The 18482-nt window shown below is 61.9% G+C and overlaps 2 protein-coding genes across 2 annotated transcripts; one reads left to right on the plus strand and one right to left on the minus strand.

Annotated features, from left to right (window-relative positions):
• Positions 1–682: 682 nt before the first annotated feature.
• LOC128075703 (protein LIAT1-like) lies at positions 683–1658 on the plus strand (the record flags this gene model as incomplete). The annotated part of the gene is given in 4 exon segments (XM_052672703.1): positions 683–729; positions 732–840; positions 1020–1171; positions 1524–1658. Coding segments are annotated over 4 exon segments (443 nt in total), but the record flags the coding sequence as incomplete, so codon positions are not given.
• Positions 1659–2162: 504 nt separating this feature from the next.
• SV2A (synaptic vesicle glycoprotein 2A) lies at positions 2163–17043 on the minus strand. Its single transcript, XM_052672712.1, has 12 exons — positions 16862–17043; positions 13421–14145; positions 10925–11105; positions 10700–10851; positions 8205–8338; positions 7438–7527; positions 6559–6669; positions 6389–6477; positions 5238–5402; positions 3399–3532; positions 3098–3301; positions 2163–2422 (listed from the first exon to the last, which is right to left on the minus strand). The coding sequence occupies exons 2-12, from the start codon at positions 13998–14000 to the stop codon at positions 2163–2165; spliced, it is 2100 nt and encodes a 699-aa protein (XP_052528672.1). The 5' UTR covers positions 14001–14145; positions 16862–17043.
• Positions 17044–18482: the final 1439 nt, after the last annotated feature.

An 18482-nucleotide genomic window follows, 5' to 3' on the forward strand; every position in this document is an offset into this window, starting at 1 on the left:
AGACCCAAAGCCTTGCAACTAAAACCCAAACCTTGCAACTAAAGCCCCAAATCCAGAACCCCAACCCTCAAAACCTTGCACCTAAAGCTCAGTACCTCGCAATCAGCCTCCAAATCCTGGCACCTAAAAACCCAAAACCTCGCACCCTGCACCCAGGACCCCAAAGCCTTGCATTGAAAGCCCCAAATCTCACACCTGAAACTCAACATCTTCCACCCTTCATCCAACCCTTGCATCGAAAACCGCAAAACCTTGCAACCAGAGCCCAAAGCCTTGCACCAAACCCCCAAATCCTTGCACCTCAAACCCAACGCTGTGCACCCATCACCCAACCCTTGCACCCAAATCCCAAAGCCTTGCACCCAAACCCAAAGCATTGCACCCAAAAATCAAAGCCTTGCACCCAAATCCCAAAGCCTTGCACCCAAAACCCAAAGCCTTGCACCCAAAACCCAAAGCCTTGCACCCAAAGCCTTGCACCCAAAACCCAAAGCCTTGCACCCAAAGCCTTGCACCCAAAACCCAAAGCCTTGCACCCAAAGCCTTGCACCCAAAACCCAAAGCCTTGCACCCAAAGCCTTGCCCCCAAAACCCAAAGCCTTGCACCCAAATCCCAAAGCCTTGCACCCAAAACCCAAAGCCTTGCACCCAAATCCCAAAGACTTGCCCCCAAATCCCAAAGCCTTGCACCCAAATCCCAAAGCCTTGCACCCAAATCCCAAAGCCTTGCACCCAAAGCCTTGCACCCAAATCCCAAAGCCTTGCACCCAAATCCCAAAGCCTTGCCCCCAAAACCCAAAGCCTTGCACCCAAATCCCAAAGCCTTGCACCCAAAGCCTTGCACCCAAAACCCAAAGCCTTGCACCCAAATCCCAAAGCCTTGCACCCAAATCCCAAAGCCTTGCACCCAAAGCCTTGCACCCAAATCCCAAAGCCTTGCACCCAAATCCCAAAGCCTTGCCCCCAAAACCCAAAGCCTTGCACCCAAATCCCAAAGCCTTGCACCCAAAATCCCAAAGCCTTGCACCCAAAACCCAAAGCCTTGCCCCCAAAACCCAAAGCCTTGCACCCAAATCCCAAAGCCTTGCACCCAAAATCCAAAGCCTTGCACCCAAAACCCAAAGCCTTGCATCCAAATCCCAAAGCCTTGCACCCAAATCCCAAAGCCTTGCACCCAAAGCCTTGCCCCCAAATCCCAAAGCCTTGCCCCCAAAACCCAAAGCCTTGCATCCAAAACTCAAATCCTTGCATCCAAATCTCAAAGCCTTGCACCCAAATCCCAAAACCTTGCACCCAAACCCCAAAGCCTTGCACCCAAATCCCAAAACCTTGCACCCAAATCCCAAAACCTTGCACCCAAATCCCAAAGCCTTGCCCCCAAAACCCAAAGCCTTGCACCCAAACCCAAAGCCTTGCACCCAAATCCTTGCACCCAAAACCCAAAGCCTTGCACCCAAATCCCAAAGCCTTGCCCCCAAACCCAGAGCCTTGCACCCAAATCCCAAAGCCTTGCCCCCAAACCCAAAGCCTTGCACCCAAATCCCAAAGCCTTGCACCCAAATCCCAAAGCCCTGCACCCAAATCCCAAAGCCCTGCACCCAAAACCCAAAGCCTTGCACCCAAAACCCAAAGCCTTGCACCCAAAACCCAAAGCCCTGCACCCAAATCCCAAAGCCCTGCCCCCAAAACCAAAGCCTTGCCCCCAAATCCCAAAGCCCTGCACCAAAATCCCAAAGCCTTGCACCCAAACCCAAAGCCTTGCACCCAAAGCCTTGCACCCAAATCCCAAAGCCTTGCACCCAAAGCCCTGCACCCAAATCCCAAAGCCTTGCACCCAAACCCAAAGCCTTGCACCCAAAGCCCTGCACCCAAATCCCAAAGCCTTGCCCCCAAAACCCAAAGCCTTGCACCCAAAGCCTTGCACCCAAATCCCAAAGCCTTGCACCCAAATCCCAAAGCCTTGCACCCAAAACCCAAATCCTTGCCCCCAAATCCCAAAGCCTTGCACCCAAAGCCTTGCCCCCAAAACCCAAAGCCTTGCACCCAAATCCCAAAGCCTTGCATCCAAAGCCTTGCACCCAAATCCCAAAGCCTTGCACCCAAATCCCAAAGCCTTGCCCCCAAATCCCAAAGCCTTGCACCCTGCCCCCAAATCCTTGCACTCAATCCCCAAATCCTTGCACCCAGGACCCGAAATCCTGCATCTCAGAGCCCAAACCTCGCAGCAAGAGGCCCAGGCGTTGCAGCCAGCGCCCCACGCACCTCTTGTCGGACGGGTAGAGCTCCACCGTGAGCACATCCAGGGAGTTCCAGGAGGCGATGCTGACGCCACCGAAGAGGCAGAGCAGCGCGATCATGGCAGATTCGCTGTTCCCAAAGGAGAGGAAGAAGCAGCTGACGCAGGACATCACGCTGGAGCCGGCTGTGGGGGGACAGAGTGTAAAGGGGGGGGATGAGGGAGCAGGGGGGAAACGGAGGCAGTGGAGGGGGGCACTGGGATGGGAGAGGGGGGAAAATGGGGCAGAAAGGGGGAGGATGAAGCAGGAGGGAGGGAAACTGAGGCAAATATGGGGAAACGGAGGGGAAGGGAGGGGAGGGGAGGGGAGGGGAGGGGAGGGAAGGGAAGGGAAGGGAAGGGAAGGGAAGGGAAGGGAAGGGAAGGGAAGGGAAGGGAAGGGAAGGGAAGGGAAGGGAAGGGAAGGGAAGGGAAGGGAAGGAAGGGAAGGGAAGGGAAGGGAAGGGAAGGGAAGGGAAGGGAAGGGAAGGGAAGGGAAGGGAAGGGAAGAGGACACTGGGATAGGAGAGGGAGGAAACTGAGGCAGGAGAGAGGAAAATGGGGGAGGAGATGGGGAAACTGAGGCATCAGGTGGGCACTGGGAGACAAGAGGGGAGGAAACGGGGCAGAAAGGGGGAAAGTGAAGCAGCAGAGAGGGAAATTAAGGCCAATAAGGGGAAGCTGAGGCAGGAGAGGGAAAACAGGGGAGGAAAGGGGGAAACCGAGGCAGCAGGGGGCACACGGAGTCAGGAGAGGGGAAAACGGGAGAGGAAAGGGGGAAATGGAAGCAGGAGAGGGGGAGGCCGAGGCAGCGGCGCCCACCCAGCATGCGGAGGCGGCCGATCTTGTCCATGAGCAGCGCTGAGACGATGTTCCCGGGCAGCACGGCCAGGGTGCCCAGGAAGCTGACAAAGTAGATCATGTAGGCGTTGTTGTCGTCGCTGAAGTCCAGCTGGCAGCCCTCCTTGTTGTGCAGGAAGGTGCTGTTCAGCAGGCGGCTGTTGATGAACTTGTACTCGAAGAGGTCTGGGGGGAGGCAGGCGGAGGGGGGGGCTTTGGAGGCCGCCCTCCCTGCTCCCGTCTGCCCCCCTCCCACCTCGCTTCCCCTCCCCTCGACCCAAACCTGTGTTGTAGAAGATGGTGGAGATGAAGGTGCAGTTCTTGAAGAAGGTGTTGCTGGAGGTGATGTCCTCGAAGTAGCAGTCCTCAAACAGCGAGTCCTCGAACGTCACCGACTTCATCTTCAGCCCAATGAACCTGGGGGGGGGGGAAGGGGGGGACACAGCCATCAGCCCCATGTGGGCACCACCAGCCCCGACCCAACGCCACCAGCCCTGTCCCAGTGCCACTCACCCCGTACTGCTACCGTCGGCCCCATCCTGACACCCCCACCATCGTCCCATTGCTCCTGTTTCCATCCCAGTGCTCCCAGCCCCGTCCCAGTGCCACAGAGCCTGCACAGCTGCACCGACCCCATCCCAACGCCCCCATCGCAGCCTCATCTCACTGCTCCCGTTTCCTCCCCAGTGCCTCCAGCCCCATCCCAAAGCCCCCAGCCCCGTCCCAATGCCTCTAGCTTCATTCCAATGCTCCCAGCACCATCCCAAAGTCCCCAACCCATCCCAACGCCCCCAGCCCTGCCCCAGTGCCCCCACAGCCCCATCCCAATGCCCCCAGCCCTTCCCCAATGTCCCCAATCCCATCCCAATGCCCCCAGCCCTGCCCCAAAGCCCCCAGCCCCGTCCCAATGCCTCTACCCTCATTGCAATGCCCCCAGCACCCTCCCAGAGGCCCCAACCCATCCCAAAACCCCCAGCCCTGCCCCAAAGCCCCCAGCCCCGTCCCAATGCCTCTACCCTCATTGCAATGCCCCCAGCACCCTCCCAGAGGCCCCATCCCCATCCCAACGCCTCCAGCCCTGCCCCAATGTCCCCAATCCCATCCCAATGCCCCCAGCGCTTCCCCAATGTCCCCAATCCCATCCCAACGCCCCCAGCCCTGCCCCAAAGCCCTCAGCCCTGTCCTAATGCCTCTACCCTCATTGCAATGCCTCCAGCACCCTCCCAGAGGCCCCATCCCAACGCCTCCAGCCCCATCCTAATGCCCCCACAGCCCCATCCCAACGCCCCCAGCCCCATCCTAATGCCTCTACCCTCATTGCAATGCCCCCAGCGCCCTCCCAGAGGCCCCATCCCCATCCCAACGCCTCCAGCCCTGCCCCAATGCCCCCACAGCCCCATCCCAATGCCCCCAGCCCTTCCCCAATGTCCCCAATCCCATCCCAACGCCCCCAGCCCTGCCCCAAAGCCCCCAGCCCCATCCTAATACCTCTACCCTCATTGCAATGCCCCCAGCACCCTCCCAGAGGCCCCATACCCATCCCAACACCCCCAGCCCTACCCCAGTGCCCCCACAGCCCCATCCCAATGCCCCCAGCCCTGCCCCAATGTCCCCAATCCCATCTCAATGCCTCCAGCCCTTCCCCAATGTCCCCAATCCCATCCCAATGCCCCCAGCCCTGCCTCAAAGCCCCCAGCCCCGTCCCAATGCCTCTACCCTCATCCCAATGCCCCCAGCCCCATCCCAATGCCCCCAGCCCCATCCCAGTGTCCCCACAGCCCCATCCCAACACTCCCAGCCCTGCCCCAACGTCCCCAATCCCATCCCAATGCCCCCAGCCCCATCCCAATGCCCCCAGCCCCATCCTAATGCTTCTACCCTCATTGCAATGCCCCCAGCACCCTCCCAGAGGCCCCATCCCCATCTCAATGTCTCCAGCCCTACCCCAATGCCCCCACAGCCCCATCCCAAAGCCCCCAGCCCCGTCCTATTGCCTCTAGCCTCATCCGATCCCTGTATCCCCAACACCCCCAGCTCTGTTCCAATGCCCCCAGCCCCCATCTCATTGCTCCTGTTCCCATCCCAGCGCCCCCAGCCCCATCCCACTGCCCCCACCACCCACTTGTCATTGAAGTACTCCCCGCCCTGGTGGATCTGGTTCTCCAGGGTGAAGTTGAAGGTGAAGTGCCGGACCTTCTCGCGGGTGAAGAGCTTGGTGCGTGACGCGTACTCGATGTTCTGCAGGTGCTTGATCATGTCTGGGAACCACACCGTCAGCCCGTAGTAACTGTGGGGCGAGAGGAGCTGAGCCTGGCACCCTGCGCCCACCCTGTCCCCACGCCAGTACCACCAGCTCCATCCCAGCGCCATCATCTTATCCCTGCGCCCCCATCCCCATCCCAACGCCATCAGCCCCCATACCAGCACCACCAGCCCCATCCCAGCGCCATCAACCTCATCCCAGTGTCCCTGTCCCCATCCCAATGCCATCAGCCCCATCCCAGTGCCCCCAGTCCCCACGCCAGTACCACCAGTTCCAGCCCAGCGCCATCAGTCTCATCCCAGTGTCCCCATCCCCATCCCAACGCCATCAGCCCCCATACCAGCACCACCAGCCCGATCCCAATGCCATCAACCTCATCCCAGCGCCCCTGTCCCCATCCCAGTGCCATCAACCTCATCCCAGTGTCCCAGTCCCCATCCCAATGCCATCAGCCCCATCCCAACGCCATCAGCCCCATCCCAATGCCATCAGCCCCCATACCAGCACCACCAGTCCCATGCCAGTGCTGTCAACCTCATCCCAATACCACCGGTCCCATACCAGTATCATCAGCCTGCTCTCACTGCCCCTGCCCCATTCTCAGCCCCATCCCAAAGCCCCCAGCCCATCCCATTGCCCCCAGCCCCATTCCCAGTCCGCTTCCATCACTCCCGTTCCCATCTCAATGCCCCCAGCCCCATCCCATTGCTCCCAGCCTCATTTCCAGCCCCATCCCAATGCCCCCAGTCCTGTCCCATTGCCTCCAGCCCCATCCCATCACTCCTCTCCCCATCCCTTTACCTCCAGCCCCATTCCAGTTTCGTTGCTCCTGTACCCACTCCATTGCCCCCAGCCCCATCCCCTCTCTCCTGTACCCACTCCATCTCCCCCAGCCCCATCCCCTCTCTCCTGTACCCACCCCATTGCCCCCAGCCCCATTCCCAGCCCCACTCCATCACTCCTGCACCCAGCCCAATGCCCCCCATCCCAGGGACCCACCCAGACCCCACCTGAAGCTCATGGTGAACCACACAGCCATCATCATCAGCGTGATGCGGCGGTACTCGGGCGCGAAGCACTGCTGGAAGTTGCTCCAAACCTGCAGGGTTGGAGGATGAGAGGTGGGACAACAGGACACAGCAGGGACCCCACGGCTGTGGGGCTGAACCCGACCCCATACCTGCTGCGAGAGGCTGAGGCAGCGCACCAACCAGCGGCGGTGCCACGCGCCCGTGTCCGCCTGGATCTCAATCAGCTCGTCCTCCCTCTTGATGGTCTTGATGTGGGTGACCTGCAGGCGCCCGTGCCTCAGTTTCCCCGCTCGCTGTCACCCCCCCCACCCCCCATCGCCCTCCCCATCAGGTGACGCCGCTCCCCGAGGTGGAAACTGGCAGGGGAAGCAGCGGGTGGGGGGGGATACGCACTGCTATGGGGGTGGGTGGCACCAGTATGGGATGGATGGCACTGGGTGTGGGGCTGGTGGGGCTGGTGTGGGGTGATTCAGGTGGGATGGATGGCACTGGTGTGGGGTGATTTGGGGTGGGATGGATGGCACTGGTGGGGGGTGATTTGGGGTGGGATGGATGGCACTGGTGGGGGGTGATTGGGATGGGATGGATGGCACTGGTGGGGGGTGATTTGGGGTGGGATGGATGGCACTGGTGGGGGGTGATTTGGGTGGGATGGATGGCACTGGTGGGGGGTGATTTGGGTGGGATGGATGGCACTGGTGGGGGGTGATTTGGGGTGGGATGGATGGCACTGGTGGGGGGTGATTTGGGGTGGGATGGATGGCACTGGTGGGTGGTGATTTGGGGTGGGATGGATGGCACTGGTGTGGGGTGATTCAGGTGGGATGGATGGCACTGGTGGGGGGTGATTGGGGTGGGATGGATGGCACTGGTGGGGGGCACTCAGATGGGGTTGGTGACACTGGGGCAGTGATGACGGCATTGGGACAGGGCTGGTGGCACTGAGATGGGGCAGATGAGAGCAGGACGGGGCTGATGGCTGCGGGCCGATGCCATCCAGATGGGAGCGGCGGGGGGCCGGACCTTACCGAGAAGACCCTCTCGGGGTGGCCCTTGGCCCGCATGTTGGTGTCGTGGACCTGCTTCAGCACCATCCAGGCCTCGTCGTGTTTGCCGTTCTGCAGGGCGGAGCCGGGGCTCAGCCTGGCACCAACGCCGCCCCCCCCCCAGCACCCATTTGGGGGGCACCGCTGCGCCCCCAGCACCTTCACGGGGTCCCTGCTTCGCACCCAGCACCTACCTGGGATCCCTGCCCCATCCGCACGCGTGCCATGTCCCTGTCCCATCGCCGGCACCTTTATGGGGGTCCCTGCCCCATCCTAGCAGCCCCTTGGGGGTCCCTACGCCACTGCCAGCACCCACCCCCAACCCCAGTATCCATCCGGGGGTCCCTACCCCAACTCCAACATCCATCTGGGGGTCCCTACCCCAACCCCAGTATCCATCCGGGGGTCCCTACCCCAACTCCAACATCCATCTGGGGGTCTCTACCCCAACTCCAACATCCATCTGGGGGTCTCTACCCCAACTCCAACATCTTATGGGGGTCCCTACCCCAACTCCAACATCTTATGGGGGTCCCTACCCCAACTCCAACATCCATCCGGGGGTCCCTCCCCCAACTCCAACATCCATCCGGGGGTCCTTTTCCCACCCTCAGCAGCCGCCCGGGGGTCTCCGCTCCATTTCCAGCATCCATTGATGGGGTCTCACCCCCACCCCAGCATCCATTTGGGAGCCCCACCTTCACCCCCAGCCCCTGCAGGATGCGGCCGCGCCGCCCGGCCCCGCTGACCTCCAGGTAGAAGCGGGGGCTCTCAGGCATGGTGGTCAGAGCCCCGATGGCGAAGACGGAGGGGAAGGCGCAGACCAGGACAAAGACCCTCCAGCTGTGGAATTGGTACGCAGAGCCCATCTGGAAGCTCCAGCCTGTGAGGAGGGGGCAGGGCAGGGGGCTGAGACCCCGCAGAGCTCAACGCACGGATGGTGGAAGCTGAGACCGACGGAACTCAACGCAGTGACAGGGCTGAGATCCCACAGAGCTCAGAGCACGCGTGGTGGGAGCTGAGAACTCGGAGAGCTCGGTACACACGTGGTTATGGGGCTGAGAACACACCCAGCTCAGTGCACACACGGTTATGGGGCTGAGAACACACCCAGCTCAGTGCACACATGGTTATGGGGCTGAGAACACACCCAGCTCAGTGCACACACGGTTATGGGGCTGAGAACACACCCAGCTCAGTGCACACATGGTTATGGGGCTGAGACACACAGAGCTCAGTGCACACACGGTTATGGGGCTGAGACACACAGAGCTCAGTGCACACACGCTTATGGGGCTGAGAACACACCCAGCTCAGTGCACACATGGTTATGGGGCTGAGAACACACCCAGCTCGGTGCACACACGGTTATGGGGCTGAGACACACAGAGCTCAGTGCACACACAGTTATGGGGCTGAGAACACAACCAGCTCAGTGCACACATGGTTATGGGGCTGAGAACACACAGAGCTCAGTGCACACACGGTTATGGGGCTGAGAACACACCCAGCTCAGTGCACACATGGTTATGGGGCTGAGAACACACCCAGCTCAGTGCACACATGGTTATGGGGCTGAGACACACAGAGCTCAGTGCACACACGGTTATGGGGCTGAGAACACACCCAGCTCAGTGCACACACAGTTATGGGGCTGAGACACACCCAGCTCAGTGCACACACGGTTATGGGGCTGAGAACACACAGAGCTCAGTGCACACATGGTTATGGGGCTGAGAACACACCCAGCTCAGTGCACACATGGTTATGGGGCTGAGAACACACCCAGCTCAGTGCACACACGGTTATAGGGCTGAAAACACACCCAGCTCAGTGCACACACGGTTATGGGGCTGAGAACACACAGAGCTCAGTGCACACATGGTTATGGGGCTGAGAACACACCCAGCTCAGTGCACACACGCTTATGGGGCTGAGAACACACCCAGCTCAGTGCACACACGGTTATGGGGCTGAGAACACACCCAGCTCAGTGCACACACGGTTATGGGGCTGAGAACACACCCAGCTCAGTGCACACACGGTTATGGGGCTGAGAACACACAGAGCTCAGTGCACACACGGTTATGGGGCTGAGAACACACCCAGCTCAGTGCACACACAGTTATGGGGCTGAGACACACCCAGCTCAGTGCACACACGGTTATGGGGCTGAGAACACACCCAGCTCAGTGCACACACGGTTATGGGGCTGAGAACACACCCAGCTCAGTGCACACATGGTTATGGGGCTGAGAACACACCCAGCTCAGTGCACACACGGTTATGGGGCTGAAAACACACCCAGCTCAGTGCACACACGGTTATGGGGCTGAGAACACACAGAGCTCAGTGCACACACGGTTATGGGGCTGAGAACACACCCAGCTCAGTGCACACACGGTTATGGGGCTGAGAACACACCCAGCTCAGTGCACACACGGTTATGGGGCTGAGAACACACCCAGCTCAGTGCACACACGGTTATGGGGCTGAGAACACACCCAGCTCAGTGCACACATGGTTATGGGGCTGAGAACACACCCAGCTCAGTGCACACATGGTTATGGGGCTGAGACACACAGAGCTCAGTGCACACATGCTTATGGGGCTGAGAACACACCCAGCTCAGTGCACACACGGTTATGGGGCTGAGACACACAGAGCTCAGTGCACACACGGTTATGGGGCTGAGACACACAGAGCTCAGTGCACACACGGTTATGGGGCTGAGACACACAGAGCTCAGTGCACACATGGTTATGGGGCTGAGACACACAGAGCTCAGTGCACACACGGTTATGGGGCTGAGAACACACAGAGCTCAGTGCACACACGGTTATGGGGCTGAGAACACACCCAGCTCAGTGCACACACAGTTATGGGGCTGAGAACACACCCAGCTCAGTGCACACACGGTTATGGGGCTGAGAACACACAGAGCTCAGTGCACACACGGTTATGGGGCTGAGAACACACCCAGCTCAGTGCACACACGGTTATGGGGCTGAAAACACACAGAGCTCAGTGCACACACGGTTATGGGGCTGAGAACACACCCAGCTCAGTGCACACACGGTTATGGGGCTGAGAACACACCCAGCTCAGTGCACACACGGTTATGGGGCTGAGAACACACCCAGCTCAGTGCACACACACTTGTGGGCTGAGAACACACCCAGCTCAGTGCACACACACTTGTGGGGCTGAGAACACACCCAGCGCGGTGCTGCCGCCCCCTTACCGTAGTGCGGGATGATGGCCCAGGCCATGGCCGAGGCGTAGATGCCGCCGATCATCCAGAACATGCAGAGCCAGCTCAGGTGCTCGCCGCGTTTCTCCTGCGCCAGGAACTCGGAGAAGTAGGAGAAGACGATGGGGATGGAGCCGCCGATGCTGGGGGTGCAAAGAGAGGGGCGTCATGGAGGGCGGGGGGGGACGTCAGCACACCGAGCCGCGCTGCCCTTACCCCATGCCCGAGAGCAGCCTGCAGAAGAGGAAGGTGCCGTAGCCCTGGACGAAGGAGGAGAAGAAGGCGAAGACGCTGTTGACGGAGAGGGAGATGAGGAGGCACTGCCTTCGGCCCAGGCGGTCGGCCAGCCCGCCCCACAGGAACGCGCCCACCATCATGCCCAGGTACACGATGAGCCCTGGGGGGGGACAGCGGTGTCAGCCCTGGGTACCAGGGACCCACATAGGTGATGTTATGGGGGGATGGGGGCTGAGGGGTCCCCCAGTAAACATCGGTGATGCTATGGGGGATGGGGGGCTGAGGGGTCCCCCAGTAAACATCGGTGATGCTATGGGGGATGGGGGGCTGAGGGGTCCCCCAGTAAACATCGGTGATGCTGTGTGTGATATAGGGTGGAGGGATCCGCCAGAACCACACAGGTGATGCTATGGGGGATGGGGGGCTGAGGGGTCTCCCCACACCACATCAGTGATGCTGTGTGTGATATAGGGTGGAGGGATCCCCCAGTACCACATTGGTGATGCTATGGGGGATGGGGGGCTGAGGGGACCCCCAGTAAACATCAGTGATGCTATGGGGGATGGGGGGCTGAGGGGTCTGCCAGTATCATATAGGTGATGCTATGGGGGATGGGGGGCTGAGGGGTCCCCCTGTACCACATCAGTGATGCTATGGGGGATGGGGAGCTGTGGGGTCTCCCCACACCACATCAGTGATGCCATGTAAGATGGAGGGGAATGAGGAGTCCCCCAATATCACACGGGTGACGCTATGGGGGATGGGGGGCTGAGGGGCCCCCCAGAACCACATCAGTGATGCTATGAGGGCTGGGGGGCTGGGGGGTCTCCCCACAACACATCAGTGATGCCACGTAAGATGGAGGGGAATGAGGGGTCCCCCCAATACCACATCGGTGATGTTATGGGGGATGGGGGCTGAGGGGTCTCCCAGTACCACATCAGTGATGCTATAGGGGGTGGGGGGCTGAGGGGTCCCCCAATACCACATCAGTGATGCTATGGGGGGATGGGGAGCTGTGGGGTCTCCCCACAACACATCAGTGATGCCACGTAAGATGGAGAGGAATGAGGAGTCCCCCAGTACCACACAGGTGATGCTATGGGGGATGGGGGGCTGAGGGATCCCCCAGTACCACATCAGTGATGCTATAGGGGGTGGGGGGCTGAGGGGTCCCCCAGCCCCAGAAGGCTCCTCGGGGTGCCAGCCCAAAGCCCCCCCCACTGACCACATCCATCCCCTCCCCTTTCCTGATTTGCCAGGCCTTGGGGTGCGGTGGGTTCAAATTTGGGATGGGGGTGAGGCACCCCATAGAAGAGGGGAGCGCACTGCAGTGCAGCCAATGCCGTCCCTGCAGCCCCCCCCCCCCCGGAGCCGCATCCCCTTATCAGCAGCAGGCAGCAGCTGGGCTGCAGCACAGAGATAAGCCGGGGGCCGGGGGGGGCACGAGGCACTGCAGGGCTGTGCTGCGGTGCTCGGCCCATCAGCTGCTGCACTGAGACCCCCCACAACCCATTGGAGGGGGGCCAGGGAGGGTTGGGGGTTCCCGTCGCTGCCCTCTGTCACTCCTGGTCCCCTCCTGGTGCTCCCTTCCATCTGTGCCCCCCAGATCCTTGTATTCCCCCATAGCTTCTCACGCTCCCCCATCTGGTGATGCTCCCCCCCCCCATCCCGTGCCCCCCTACACCCCGACCCGCTCTCACAGCTCCGTCTGCGTGCACCCGTGTGCCCCACAGCCCTGTGCCCCTCTGCACCCCCCCGTCTGCGCACACACTCCCGCGCCCCCCTTTGCCACGGCCCACAGCGTCCCCTCTCTGCTCACGTCCCCCCCAACCTCATGTCCTTCCATCTCCCCCAGTTTCCTCACGTGCCCCCACGCCTGCGTCCCTCCACACCCCACCAGCTCTCTCATACCCCTCCATCGTCGTCCTTATCTTCTCATGGCCCCATTCCCCACATGCTCCCCTCACCGCCGTCCCTCAGTATTGCCCCACCTGCTCCCGGCCCCATAGATGTCCCCCTCCATACCCCACCCACCCATGTCCTCACACCTGAGTTCCTAACGCCACGTCTTCTCCCGTCCCCCCACATCTCACGTGTCCTTTTGGGGTCTCCCCATATCCCTCCTGTTCCCATCCCCCGCAGCGCTGTCCCTGCACTCCCCACTTGTCCGTGTCCCCCATATCTCACAAATCCCCCCCTATCTTCTCATGTCCCCACGCTCCGTCTGCTCCTGTCCCCCATATCCCGCGTGTCCCCCCCCTACTCCATCTCCCCACGCCTGTGTCCCTCCACACTTCATCCCCCCCTCCTCCATCTTCCCCTGCCCCCTACATCCCACCTGTCCCTCCATACCCCCACCTGCCTGACTCCCACAGCCCACACATCCCCCGCAAACCTCAGCCCACCTCCCCGCACCCAGGGCGAACCGCTCCTCCTCCACCCCCCCCCATCCCCTGCCCTCTCCCTGCTCACCCAGCATGCCCTTGTTGGAGTCGGAGAGGCACATGTCCTTCTCGGCGCTGGGCAGCACGAAGCCCACCACAAACACCTCCACGCCGTCGGCCATCAGCGCCAGTCCCAGCACGAAGTAGAGGCTCCACTGGAAGCGCCCGTGGCCGCACTCCTGCAGGATGAGCTCATACTGCTGCGCCAGCTCCTCCTTGTCCTTGCGCCGCTGCCCCTCGCTGTCGTCGAAGGCCCCGGGGGTCACCTCGCCCCCCAGCCTCTCGCCGCCCTTCAGCGAGTCCTGCCTCGGGATGCCCTGGTACTCGCCCTCGTAGATCTCATCCTCCTCGTCGTGTCCTTCGGTGGCATCGCTGGAAGCCCCCTCCTCCTCGGCCGCCCCCTCCCCACCCCGGTAGTAGCCGTCCTGCGGCACGTAGTCGTCGTCGTCGTCCTCCTCCTCGAAGCGGCTGTAGGAGCGCTTGGTGTACTCGTCCTGCACGCGGTCCATGCCTTTGCTCACCTTCTTGGCCGCGTGTTTCTTCACCTCCTTGGCGATGTCTTTGGCGCCGCGGATGAACGCCGTCCGGTCTCGGAAGCTCTCGTCCATGGTGACGTTGGGATGGGACGGCGGCGCGGGGCTTTTGAGGGGGAGGGGGGGGGGTCTCTGAGTCGGGACTGAGCCCTCACACCTGGGGGCCGCGGTTGGATGCGGGAGGCCGGGCAGCAGCGCTACCCATCCGCGTGGCCCACACCTGGGGACCCAGACACAACAGTGCCGTGTTAAGGTGGGGATGTCCTCGCGTCCCACCTCATCCCGGGGTCTGCACATCCAGCGTGGGGCTCGGCGTGCAGCGTTTGGATGGAAACTGGGGGATTTGGGGGCACCTCTGCCCCACAGCAAGGCTGCGGGCACGTGAGCATAGCGAGAGCCCAGCGCAGGGTCAGGCACCCACAGGTGTGAGGAATGTGAGCAGATAGGATCTGAAGGGTATGGGAAATGGGAGAAGAAATTCTATGGAGGCACGTAGGAATTGAGACTTGAAAAGCTGGGGGATGGAGGGACACGGCAGCGCCAGAGCCCTCCCCACATCCCCTCCATTCGGAGAAGCAAAGCGCGGTGCTGGGGCACCTCCATCCCAGCAGGGTGTCGAGGGGGCCACATCTCAGCCCTATCTGTGACCCCAGAGTCTCATAGGGTTGGAGGATCCCCAGCACGGACCCACAGCCCCCCGCCGACAAGCCAAGGTCCCCAGGCCGCGGGGACGCCCCTGTCCCCACCGCGGCCCCCTCCCAGGCCGCCCAGCCCATTGAGAGAAAAAAGGCCCCACCGCCCACTCAATGGGGCTGGGAAGAGGAGGCTGGGCCACGAACCAATGAGCTGCAGGGGGCGTGGCCACCCCACCTGCATCAATGGGGCTGGAGGGGCACGGCCCCGCCGTTCAGCCAATGGGCTTAGGGGGGGTGTGGCCACACAGGAGCCCCACCTCCGGGGGGGGGGGGGGGGGATGCTGACCCCAGCAGGGCGCGCAGCATCCCTCAGGCCGGCAGGGCGCCGATGACAGCGAGGGCCTGGGGACAGCCGGCCCTGTGGGTCAGAGCCACGAGGGGCAGAGGACAAGGAAGCTGGAAGACACGGTGGGGCCACCACCAAGAGCTGGGACAGCAGGAGACCCCCAGAAAGCGCCAGTGCTTCGGGAACCGAGTGGCGCTGTCACCGTGCCCCACAGGACAGTGAGGCTTCAGGGACATGGGGGTCCCCAAACCTCCCAGGGCAGCAGCAACGCTCTGGTAGCCATCCACAATCAGGGGGGTGAAGTGAGGTTTGGGTTGGGGGACCCTCGGGTGTTATGCAGCTCTCGCCCGGCACCAACCCAACTGCACTGTGGGTGCAGAGCAGGCATGGGGACCCCAGAGAGGCTTCCAGAAGGAGCCTGGCTGCAGGTGCGTTCCATCAAAGCTGATGTCCAAAGCTGAGAGCCTGAGGCAGAGCCGGGCGCACTGTGACCACCACTGCGTCTGAGTTTCGGGAGGAAACGGGGGTCCAGATACACCCCCAGGGCCCCCCATCCCGGCGTGTCCAATCCCCCAGCCCCACCTGGCCGTGGGCATCACCCCACGTTGCCCCTTGCCGAGCACGGCACAATGCGTGCCAGGGGCAGACCCGCAGCCCCCAGCGGGGACGGGCAGCGCTGACCCAGCATGAACCCCCTCCCCCAACCTCCCCCCCAAAATGGGCTATTTTTACTCCTGGCAGCACGAACCCGCCAGGCAGCAGAGGCCGCGACTCAGGAGTTGTGCCGCAGGGAGGACGCAGCCGTCACAGCGTGTCTCCCTCCCCCGACCTCCCCCCCCCCCCCCCCATAAGAGCGGGGCTGGGGCACAACGTACAGCTATATTTGGCCTTTCCAAAATATCCGGGGCTGGCGGCAGCTCTCCCCCGAGGCGGGCACCCAACCCACGCCGGCTCTGCGCAGACACCCTGGGACGGTGCGGTGCTGGCGCTGCGGCACAACACCAAACCTCCCCCCCCACCCCAAATCCCAACCTCCATCGCCCCCCCCCCCCCGCTTCAACTTCCATCCCTGAGCATCAAATCCTCATCACCCGCTGCCCTCCTCGGCTGGAATCCCAGCAGCCCTGGAAGGAGCCGGTCTGCGGCCTTCACCACCACCAAGGTCATCTGGTGCGGGGCCGCTTCCACGGGGCTGTGACGCATTTCGGCAATAGGGATTCGGCAAAGGGAGCGGGGAGCATCGGGGTGGGGGGGAGGGAGGGGTCCAAGCACCTGCAGGTCGCGGCCGAGGGCCACACAGATCCTTTTAGGATGAGGGTTCTGCTTTCCTGAGGAAGGCAGAAACGGCACAGATCGCAGCCTTGCAAGATGGGGTGTGGAGGTGGGGGTTTCCCACAAATGCTCTCCTGGCTGCATAAAGGCTCAAGCACCCCATCCCTGATGTCAGCCCCGGCTGCCACCTCCAGCCCTGCACAAGGTTATGGGATCCAGACCCCTTTCCTCTCTCTGAGCACCCGATCGGTGCGGCCCCACGTCGCTGCACGCTCCAACCTCCCCGGGGGGTTCCCATATTAGGGTCCCCCTGCAGCCCTTCTGCAGAAACATGGCGACATGGGGAAGAGCCGGCGCTCCCCAGCGCCCAAGGTCACCCCCACCCCCCTCCCCGGGGAGCTGTGGCACTCCCCCTCCCCAAAACCCGCTGGGATGGTTTCCCATCCCCATAACGCAACCCCTGCGCTGCGCAGAGCTGAGCGGCAACGAGGGGCTCCCGACCACGCAGAGAAAAGCAGAGCGAAGTGGAGGCAAGGATTTTCAGGACAAAATGGCCACAGCGATGGGAAGGAGAAGGAGAACTCCCCGTCAGCCAGCGACCCCGAGGATGCTAATTAAAAGCAGATGGGAGGGGGAGGGCGGGGGGGGGGAGATGCTTTATAGAGGCATCCTCCTCTCCTTACCTGTGTCAGCGCGTGGTCTGCTCCAGCACCGGCTGCGAGGAGGAAGGATGCTCCGAGGAGGAAGGATGCTCGTGGGGATCCAGCAGGAGCAGCCCGCGGGTACCAGCCCGGCGTCAGCGCTGCAGCCTCCGCCACACGCACCGAGCGCTGGGAGAGTCCATTGCGACAGCCTGAGAAGGGAGGCGATGGGGAGGGCTGTGCTACAGCGGGGCGGGGGGGGGGGGGGGGGTAACGGTGAGAGGCGGGGGGGGGCTCTCAGGTCCTTCGGTTATAGCAGAGCCGAGGGGATGCAATGCTCCGCCGGGTGCCTGGGGCTCCCCCCGGGGTCGGGGCTCCGGTGCCGGGATGGTTCTGCGGGCTGTGAGCGGTGGGTCCCGGCCCCGCGATGGGGTTCGACGCGGAGCAAAAGGGTTTCACGGCGTTCGGAACAGCTTTGGCAGCTTCTCCCCCTGTTCTCGCCACCGCCGAAGGCAGATGGAAGCACAGCCAGGCAGATCTGAGTCACATCCTCCTCAGGGGTGAATTTCGATTGCTTCAGATCAGATTTTCCCCGCCTGGACTGGTCAGGCTCGGCCCTCCATCAGGATGTGGCACAGAGCCCCACGGAGGCTTTTTGGGGAGGTGGGGGGGACACAGAGCAACGCTTTCCCACGTGCCATGAGCTGAGCCAGCCTCAGCTCCAGGTGCTCAGCCCCAGAGCCAGCAGCAGAGCCCCACAGGACCCCACCTCCTTCAAGCAGAGGATGAGGGATGATGCAGGCGTACACGAGGCTGAAGTCTGCCAGGAGCACAGCGAGGGTTGGAGAGTCCCCAGACCGGCACTGGAGCAGCACAGACTCTGAGATCGCAGAGCAAGGGTTGGAGGCACGGAACTGGGGCTGGCACACAGTAGGACCAGCATAGGGAAGGATGGAGCTGGGAAAGAACTGAGCTGCCATTGGAAATAACCCCCAAACGACGCTTTGTGGATCTGTAACCCAACTGAAGGAGCTCGAGCGCGGCCAAGGCGAGCTGCAGAGCTGCATCTTCCACTCATCGCAGGCAGGCCCCCTCAAATCCCCAACATGCAGTCGGTGGGGAGGGGGCTCTGGTCCCATCCATCCCTTCCCACCCAGCCCAGACCGCGGGTGCTCCCTATCCTGGAGGGAGAAGGCATCTATTTAATTCTTTTTTTGCCAGGAACAGCACTAAAATAGAAGTCACACGCACGCATCACATCAGCTTAACCAGAGAGGCAGGCTGAGGTGGCTGTGAAATTAAACCTGAGGCTGAGCTGCAAATGGCACCGAATGGGAGGATGCAACATCCTGCACAGGAGCTCCTATGGAGCCTTGGAGAGGAGCAGCTCCTCGGCTGCAAGGTGACCCGGCTGCAGCACCGAGGCGTGGATGAGGTCCAGTCCACGGGTGGCGCTTTGCCTCTCCCTGGCACCACGGTTTCCATCCAGGAAAGCTCTTCTTTTCATTGCTGGAGCTGCTGCGGGTTTCGCTTGCGGCTGCTTGGCTTTGTCCACTCAGAGCTTGGCATCCAACTCTCGTCTGCTCCCCAGCTCGGCGCTGGGACCTCCCTGCATCACGCAGCCATTCGGTGACCCTGAGAGCTGCCAGCTGGTTGAAAATAC

This window comes from Tympanuchus pallidicinctus, unplaced genomic scaffold (assembly GCF_026119805.1).
Source record: "Tympanuchus pallidicinctus isolate F22 unplaced genomic scaffold, pur_lepc_1.0 scaffold122, whole genome shotgun sequence".
NCBI lineage: Eukaryota > Metazoa > Chordata > Aves > Galliformes > Phasianidae > Tympanuchus > Tympanuchus pallidicinctus.